The sequence below is a fragment of the Phlebotomus papatasi genome, chromosome 2 (assembly GCF_024763615.1).
Source record: "Phlebotomus papatasi isolate M1 chromosome 2, Ppap_2.1, whole genome shotgun sequence".
Lineage (NCBI taxonomy): Eukaryota > Metazoa > Arthropoda > Insecta > Diptera > Psychodidae > Phlebotomus > Phlebotomus papatasi.
In genome coordinates this window covers 36,693,393-36,703,499 of record NC_077223.1, presented here as the reverse complement: position 1 = coordinate 36,703,499, position 10,107 = coordinate 36,693,393, and the positions used below count along the sequence as shown (strand labels likewise).

The window sequence follows — 10,107 nt, the reverse complement described above, 5'->3', positions numbered from 1 at the left end:
TAAGACATTGATTTTCCGGAATATTTGAAGATGCATTTTATATTATCATTTTTTTAGTTATCTGATCCTTAGACAAGAATTTTGAAAGTTCATGAAATTTGGAATAGGAGGGGTTAACATATTTAAAAATTGCAGAATAAGTTCATACACAGCGTTTCCATATCATCTTGAGAAAAAATTCTAATAGTCAAAATTTTCTTTTTTAATATTATCAGCTGAAATCTCTTTTCCTTGTGTTTGATGATTAATTGAGTTTGTTAAGTGCAAATTGAAGCAATAAACTCAGTCATTGAGTTTTGAAAACTTTGGTGTGCTTTTGATGCAAAAAACATACTTGCCATTTCAGCAAAATCGGCAAACAAAATTATGCTTATTAAGAACCAATGAAAATGTGAATCAGTGTTAAGTGATTAATCTCTAAGTAAATCACAACATCCTCACAATAATTGTATTTTCCGTCGGGAGAATCACACAGCACAAACACCCAAGAGTTACTTACGTAAATGGCTTTCTGATAAATCCACGTCGTACGATTATAATGCCAAAAGCACAATATTTACAATTAAACTGAAGAAATAATTACGATAATTTGTGGCCTTATCAAGACAGAGAAACCTTTCTTGAATGAAAAGGGGATTTAATTGATCAAAAAATGTTTTATTGTTTTTTTTTTGCTACACTTTAATTTTATTATATCTGAGCTTTTTTTATGTCAATTTCCTTCATCTTCTCATACAACAAGAATGCTTTGTATATACACTGTATGATGTGCTTCTGGAAATAATTGCTCATAAAATGCAATTTTAATGATTATTTTATGAGTTGCAATACTGAATGAGATTTTGATTCTAACTGAAGAAGTGTTCATGCCAATAAACTGAAAAGATTTTTCTTTTATTAAATAAATTGTATTGAGTATGAATGGTTGTATGATAGATGTTTCTTTTTTTTTCAAATAATAATTTTATTTCAAATTATGCCATCAATGTTTTCAAATACTGCTTTTACAAATAAACAAAATGTTTATTTCTAAAATGGTAAAGTGTGATTATTTTAGGTATTACTCGAGCTAAACAAATATTGTTTTTTGTTGTAATCCTTTTCTTTCTATTCTCTACGATAATCCTAATAGTTATGTTAGAAAAAAAAATGTCTATAAACTAAATAAAGTACTAAGTAGGAAGGAACAGAATTTCTCTCATGAGATAACAAATTTGTGTTTTTGTTTAAACATTATTCCATGATTGTACCTGTGCGTAAATTTACATGATTTCCTCATTGATTAAATTAAATAACATCCAATTTGTCGAAATATAATTTAATGTTTATAATATTATTATAAAAAAAAATATAATAAAACAAAACTGAGTACATTTGGCCATAAATTAGTGTTTGCAGTGAAAAAGAAATTATTAGAATTAATTGCACATGCCTATTTTCTTAATGCATCCTACAGGAAAAAAATGTAATAATTATTTTTTTCTTACAATTAAAAAAACTATTCAAATAGGTGTCATGAGATGAACTTTTGTGGTTTTGTCTTTTTTTTCTTCTGTTATGAAAGAGAAAATGGCACTAAAGAGATAAGAAATATCTGTCTTATTTTCACTTCCTAATCCTTTGCTGAGGTGATGTGACTTCAGGATGAATTATCCAACTTCTTTCGTTGGCCTAGCTCCCTGCACCGGTAGACGTAGGCGCTCACGGATAGATCATCATCGGTACGGACGCATTGTTTTTGTTCCTCACACACGCACGTATTCTTCATGAAATAGTCAACTTGTCGTGTGAAAGGTGTGTATATGCCCCAACCACATGGCGAATTATTTTGACAAATTTTTGGCTTTGGTGCTTCACTCTCAGCTACAGCTCTCTGGAAAGAAATTTTTAAAAAAAATAAATAAAAACTGCCCAACAAACAAAAATACTAAAAACTTTTGTAATTCTACCCCTAAATAAAAAGTTTTAGTATTAAATTAAAGTTTGTTGATATTTTATTTTAACATTAGACTCGCAATGGATCAACTTGTAGAGAGTTTACTCTAAAATGCAAGTGTCCCGGGTTCGAATCTACTTGAAGTCGGAGAATTTTTTTTAGAATTAAAGAATTTTTATTTGCATTCAGTGGGCTTCACTTCACTTGATCCCACAGGATATGGATGGTACAGCCCAATTTTTGTGTCACAAAAGAAAATAAGAAGGTTTTTCTAGGAATCTTGTTTGTAAGGAAGCCTAGTTCCCCTTTAAGATATTATTCCTGCATTATCTTTATTACCATCAGGAGCAAAGATATCTAAAATAGAATAAAATTATGTTCCATAGTCAAGAAGAGAGAGATTGTGAAGATATGCTCATAATCAAAAAAGATTTGTATTAATAAAAGGGGTAAAAGAATTTAATTTTGTAAATTTCTCATGGAGAAATAAACATAAGATAGTGTTTAATTTAGAGTCCTCTATACACTGGGAATAAATTTTGTCAAAAATCGTATTTTTGACGAAATTTTGATATTTCTTTGACGTAATATTTCGTTCAAAAAAGCAATTTTTGACGAAAATTGTTCCGAATGTGAAGAGACGTTAACTCTTTCCGGACCGCAGCATATGCTGCAAGCTAATTTCACAATTTTTAATCAAAAATATCTAAGCTCAGGAATTAATTGAGGTCCTACAAAAAATATCTCACATTTGGACATCCTTATAGTTAGTAATCATCCACAAGAATCGGATTTTTATCAATTCTGAATAATTAAAAAACATTGTTTTTCATAGAATATGCATATGCTTCTTTGAGTACTACAGTCCCAAAAGAGACGAAAGAGTTAAACAAAGATGCTAACCTTAAAATGACACTCGCGAGTCAGTGAGCCATTTCCATATATTTTGTTAGCACTTTTTGTTCGATAACTGCTAAACGGTCAGCATATTTTTACTAATTTATTCAGCAAAAATATACTAAAAAAGTATATTTTTAGCTGAAGTATGAAAAATATACTTCAGCTAAATGTGCTCGCTGGGAATGGCGCATATACTCTCTATCTGTGTTCGGTATGGTTAAAAAAAAGTTGATAGTTTTCTTTAAACAGGCGTAAACATTTTGCTTCAATGTGCGAAATATTGACAAACTTTTTATAGTGCATAGAAGCCGTAAAGGTAAAAGATAAATTAGGTGTTTGTTGATTACAAAATAATTGAATACAAGACTCCCGCTAATTCGACTCTTTTAAGATCGGACTACTTTTTAATTCGGGCAGCAGTTAAATTTGAAAAGAGTTTATCGACATTTTCAAGTTTTCGAATGAAGCAAATATGGTCAAATTTGCCATGTTTTGTCTTAAGGCCTCTACACACTATTAGAAATTTCTTCATTCGTAGAAACGTCAGATTTTTTTTTAAAAAAAAAGGCATTTTTTAACGAAAATTGCTTCTAGTGTGTAGACACCATTAGTTATGATATGATTTTGCATTATTAGAGGGTTTCATTAAATTTATTATAAGAGTTTGTAAGCTTAATATGAGTATGCAGAATAACTCACTCAGAATAAAAATCATTGCATTTAAAAAAAATCGATGCCCGAATTTCTCTCTAATTCGGGTGACATTTCGATCCCAAATGCCCGAATTTGAGAGAGTCTACTGTATTGTGTAACAGGTAGGGGAATTCTGTAACTGTATAGCATTTCCGTATTACAAATTTAATTTTTTTATGTGGTAAATCCGGGAAAATAATTCGAAAATTTGATTGATATTAACTACTGAGAGCTTTAAAGTGCTCCTTGCAATAGCGATTTGATGCTCAATCTGACTGACCTTTAATATTATGTCTTGCTCCTGTATTTACCACCAAAATTTGTTATACAGTGAGCGAAATTCAAATAGGGACGGACCTATATGTGGGTGGTGTGGGTGGTCTGTAAGTCGGATCAACCTAATATTTTTTTGTATAATATAGGCCTATCCAACAATACTTTTTATGGCAGTGACCCCCGTGCACTTGCGTTCGTGAGTGCACGCCAGCCAAAATATGAATTTTTTAAGTGATTTAAAGCGAAATTCAAATTAGGGATGGTAATTATTTTATGTTGATGATGCTCGAGGTGGCACACTTGAATAAGGAAATTTATGGTAGTGAGTTTTGTGGCAAAGTGTAATCATAGTAGTGAAGTTAAAAAACAAAGATCTTAGATATGGGAAGAGGCTGCAGACTCACGGAGAACGAAAAAGGCCAAATTAGGGCCTACAGAGATCTTGGGCAATCTTTTGCTGCAATTGGGAAGAAGTTGGGACGATCTAAAAACTGTATTTGGCAATACCTAAAAGGTAAGAATACCTGCGGTTCGAATTATTCGAATTATTATGCATGAATAATACCTAAAGAAAACTTAGCTTGGAACGTCGGCGTCGTCTAAATTTGAATTCTTTGTAACTCCTTAAAAGTTTAATGTTAAATTCTTCTAGTTTTAACTTTGTTACCAGAAGATTTTTGCTTTACTCAATTTTAAATTTAAAAAAAAAACTTGTTTATAAGCTGCCATTTTTAAGTATTATTACACATTTTACATACTCTCTTGGGAGTAATTTTTTATAGCAAATTTTATTCTATTTTATATAGAAATTTTTATAGCAAACTTCTGACAAAATTTTAAAACTTACTACTCAATTCTAAGGTAAATCTTTAAGCGTTAATGCCTTTGAAAGTCGAATTTACTGATAAAAATTTCCGATTTTAGGGCAAAATCACATTGACAGTAAAATGCTCACCGTATTTCGTTAAGTTACGCATTTTCAGTGCATTTCTTACGCAAAATTTCAATTACCGTATTACCTTATCTCATACTCGGTGGCAATAATATACAAGAAAATTGAAGAAATAAAACGAAAATGCGATAAACGGTGAGCAGAAAAAACTGTAGGATTAATTTCTCTTACAATGAACAAAATATACAATAACGAAGAGTTCTTTGGATTTTATTTAATTTTAACGCTTATGGAGGAGCTTTTTAAAACTATAAATTCAGAAAATTTCAAAATAGATGAAGTGTCATTCACCTTTAAGACAGGATATTAAATCATTAATTTTGACACTATGTATTTAACGTAAAGCTTTTAGCTTTATTTACCTCAGAAGAATAGAGGGTTCTTCAAACTATTCTAAGCTTATTTCAAAGAATTGATTTTATAAAAAGTTATTGTCATAGTTTAACAATTCTAAGTGGTACATTAAAATATTATGTGCAGTGTCATCCTCTGATTTAGCAAATCAATTGTAACCTTATACGAAGTTAATAAATTTATTTGAAGTTATTAAATTATTTGTCAAAGTTATTTGTTTTGAGATTCTTAAGAATAAAGTGAGGTTAATTGAGACGCTCGAATAGTTCAAGTTCTAAATCGACAACGCTTTTCTGCAAATGGATGAGTTTCAGATTTTATGTTGCTACCACTGTATATTACATAAAACAACCCTAAAAAAAGTTATTGTTTCCCCAAAGGTGTTATTTTTAAATCTTAAACAGCATTAGAGGCAGTATTTGTAATAATAATAGCAATATTGCCATCTTAAAATTTGGTATCATTCTATTGAGACAAGTGAATAAATTTTTATCAAAGGTTAAAAACCTTCACAGTAATTTGTGAATTGCTTTGGGAAAATTTCAATCAGTATCTCAGCATAAATTATCATAATGATTGGGTTTTCCCCAACATGTCGCTTCGTCAAATCTTGATGAGTCTCTTAAAATCATTGAAATGAATTCCAGTGAGTTCAATGATGCCTTGTGGAAAATTTTTGGGAAATATTACATGCGATTGAGTCTTGAATATTGACTTCCAAACTACTTAGAGCTCTGTATGACGCTTTTTTATTTTAATTTTCATGCCGCATGTTAAGAATTTTTCTGCTCAAAAATCTTATGTAATTCGCTGATTAGAATCTTCTTATCAAACGCCTGGAGTTTTTTTTTCCCCCTTTTACATGGCTTTTGAGCTAAGTCAGGGCTTTTCAGGGTAAATGCTGCAAGGATTGTGCTGTTTCGATTTTTCTGACGCAACTTACACCGTTGGTGACTTCAGTGTTCATGCTTCTCTCACATTAAAGTGTTGTGGTGTAGTGAGTACGCGGGAAATTCATTCACAAAAATAAATGTTTACAAATGTGTCAGAAAGATACGCGAAATAGCACAGAAATCCCATTGAAGAGATCACCATGAATCTATATTGGTTGAAATAGTTCGAATTTCGACCTTTTGCAATCAGAGAGGCACATCAGTATTTTTGCAAAAACCTTTAGGAGACTCAAAGGAACTTTTAATTTGCATTAGAAATTGTTCCTTTTAAGAAAGTAATTGCAGTTTATTTGATTACATTCCCTAAATTTCTCTGAATTTGAGAAAAGTTCTCCAATGTGAGAATAGTTCTCCAATTTGAGAATAGTTCTCTAGTTATATAAGCACAAATAATTCTCTATTAAAACTAAATTTTCAAGGTCTAAAACCACAAGAAAATCAATAAAAAACTTATGTACATTTCGTTTTAGGCATTTTAAGGTAATTTTTTAAAAGTCGGACTATGAAATTCAGCAAAATGTACATATAAAATTGAACTGTTTTTTATATCTCCCCATTTCAAAATTTTATTATAAGAACCTTTAAGTGTATCTTGTAGTATTCTTTGGTCAAGAACTTAGTTGTAGGAACTCATTCGATTTACGAACAGTGGTATACACTTCCTCATAAAGTTCACCAATTTATTTTTTATATAATAATTTCAATAATATTGCGGAAAAACAACCCATAGCCGAACTAGGGCTTTTTGCAAGTGATGCTTTATTATTTGTGAAATTAACTCTATTCCAATATTTTTAGTACCTGAACATCATTAATGACTTAAAGGGCTTTCGAATTTAGGACACTTATATTATTCAACATATTCTGTACAATTTATTCCATTGATATTTATAATTTCGAAAAATATTGACACATTTTTATAATTAAAAGTGTTTCTAGGTTATTCACTTTTTATATAAGAATATATCTTATATATTGGCGTAGAAATACTCTCAAGCTTATGCCGAAAATAGACACAGGCTGATCCTAGAGAATACTCAGCTCGTGAAATTTGGCGGTAAAGGATCAGCCCAAACTATCATACACTGAGGATTTAGATTCAAGGATTAGCGTTTTCAGCGTAAATTTCGATTAACTCTCCACACTTTGATTGCTGAAAGGCTTCTTAAGTGCATTATCAATGGATTTTTCGTACAGGAAGGAGCACTCTGATCTTCTCTTTACTCCAATCTTAATGCATTTTAAGATTTTGCGATATTGCGTACCATTACTCTCCATGTTTTTCACCCAATTTACATTTCGAAAAGCACCCAAAAAACCCCTAAGTGAAGCGTTTTATTTTCAGCACTGGCGCTAATGTCGCCTAATCCTCGTAATTTCACTAGACCTCATGAATTTAGAAGATCAGCCTGATCCTTCAATTTATGGGCCGATTCGTGAGTGTATCGACACCAATCCTCATTTTTCGGGCTGATCCCTAAGCCGATCCCTGTGTCTATTTTGGGCTTTAGGCTTTAAAACACAATTTAATTGGGGGAAAGTACTCTCCTTTCGAACGTTTATGCCTTCGAATGCGAATTTTCTTTTATTTTTCCTAGAGACTTATACACAATTATCACATAATTATCAATAATTGATGATAAGCGGAAAAAGAAAAGAAAATTCACATTATTCGAAGGCATGAATGTTCGAAGGGAGAGTACTTTCCCGTAAATGGATTCTCACCAAGTAGTTTAATCAATGTATCCTGCTTTATCTATCGCTTTCGACTACGTTAGGAAAAGAAAAGTCTATTGAATTTTCCAAACGTTTTTTGGCAACAATGGAATATTTCTGTAATTTTTCGAACAAGAACGGTACAACTGAGAATATCACCATAACTTTGACAATATTTTAGAAATGCTCGTTCATAAAATATGCTTTAATCGCTTTAAACAAAATAACTCAAATTCTAATTAAATCACGATTTTGCAATAAAACTTTTTGGATTTGTTTGCTTACGGTGCATCCTTGAAAAATTTCTTGCGTTTTATACTTTTTGCTGTCAAAGAGCCGTGTAGCAGCACGTATAAAGCTAGGTGTGATTATGAAGGAATCACATCTAACTCTGACTCTGTCGGTTACGCTATAACATCTGAATTATGAGCGCATGCAGAGTGGACGAATTGAGCAGATTGTCGGTCGTCCCATTCCAACTTTTTAGGTTAATTAGGGATTATTAAATATTGCTTAAATTTTCCATTTGAACACACGAAAGAACGGAAATCAGAAAATCACAATGCTTCTTCGATTGCAAAGGTGTGATTTGCGTAAAGAAGAATTTTCGCCGCAAATATTTGTCCTAAATGATCTCTTGACCTATTCTAATCAATTGAATGTTATCGATACGCATTTTATGGAAATTTTTTTTTCACCATATGTCCCATTCTCAAGCCATTTGGGAGGAGACATCGTTTCACTGATTGGACCACTATTTTGTTGTAGCAAATACTAGTCACACAATCAAAAGTTTATAATATGGAAAATTGGATGGAATTGTCAAAGTCACCGAACTACGCAGTTTAGAAAAAGAATAACAAGTGGATGTCCTACAATTTGAGAAGAAATTCCATAGGAAACATCATCACACCAAATGCTTTATTAGAATATTCACTGTACATATACTTTGCTTGGAATTGATTGCTAATTGGATCATTTGATTTATCACTCACCATTCGATATTTTCGTTCTAAACATTTCTTTAGTCTTTCTAGTGTCTCAAATACGCTGAGATCTAATTGGAACGTTTTAGAATAATTTCAAATCACATTTAAAGGGATAATTTTGAATACTGCACTTCATTGACTCTATTTCCTGATTTCAGTAATGCTCTCTATGTTGCGGCATTAAAATAAATAATCTTCTTCACTAAAATTTAAACTAATAAAGTTTCAATTCATATTCTTAAGCGACACTTCTATTTTCAAACACTTTGCATATTTTCCCAGTTAATTAACACTGTTTTGTAAATTAAATTATTAAAAATTTCTAATACCTTATTGACGATTGATGCACCATTTGTGGTTGAGCTGAGAGCCAGTCCAATCAACAGAAGAAGGCACAATTGTGGCAATTTCTCCATTTTATATGCTTTTATTTTGAAAATTCTTTCTCTAAAAAGCCGATGAATATTATGAAGACCAATCGAAACTTAATAGTTTTTCACCAATTTTAAACACTTCCGTTGATTTCACTTTCAATATTTCTTTTTCTTTTAATTTTTAGAATAACTTAAAAAATTACCGATAGAATTTAGATTAATGAATAGGTATTTTCAAAGAATATGTTGTTTTTCTTTTTTCAAAAGAACAAGTGTTTCAAATGCCAGACAACTTGTGAATGAAGATTTGTGTTCCGTATGCTTTGAATTTATAAGCGGCGTTTTTGCTTTCGGCTTCGTTGTCGTTTCGCGCCCATTCGGCGTGTTTGTATGTGTGTTGATTGGAGGGGAACATTTCAACGCACATGTTGATATTCTTGCATTTCGTTATATACATAACATACGCAACGTACGCAATATTCAATGTAAAAATTCTACGAAAAACTACGTTTTGTATGAACTAAATTCTTCTCTTATCACTCCCCTCCATTCCATCGTTTTTTTTTCACATCACAATAGTAAACTTTGATACTATCACTTCATTCATGTGACTTGGGGATTTTTGTTCTTTCAATAAAGAAGACCGGAGATTGTGTATTTTTTTCAATTCCCATTTAATTGACTCATGATCGCATACACTAATTCTCAATGTGATAAGTAGTTACCAAGAAAATATCAACTCGGCAGGAATAAAGTAACTATTGTACCAATATTCACGGAATACCTATTTCTCTCCATAAATTAGTGAAACTATTGAGACACTTTAACGCCATCGTTAAACGAAAAGTCTCTCCAGCTTCTTCAGGACATCTGCTCTGTAACGGTTGCTTCTTATGTATTATATAGTATCCTTTTTCTTTATACGATATATAAGCACATATGACCGTTACAAGGACCGTTACAG

The 10,107-nt window shown here is 31.4% G+C and overlaps 1 protein-coding gene across 1 annotated transcript; it reads right to left on the bottom strand.

Annotated features, from left to right (window-relative positions):
* Nucleotides 1-636: 636 nt before the first annotated feature.
* On the bottom strand, nucleotides 637-9,447 carry LOC129805037 (uncharacterized). Its single transcript, XM_055852848.1, has 2 exons — nucleotides 9,099-9,447; nucleotides 637-1,873 (listed from the first exon to the last, which is right to left on the bottom strand). Exons 1-2 carry the CDS (start codon nucleotides 9,183-9,185, stop codon nucleotides 1,640-1,642), a joined length of 321 nt encoding a protein of 106 aa, XP_055708823.1. The 5' UTR covers nucleotides 9,186-9,447; the 3' UTR covers nucleotides 637-1,639.
* Nucleotides 9,448-10,107: the final 660 nt, after the last annotated feature.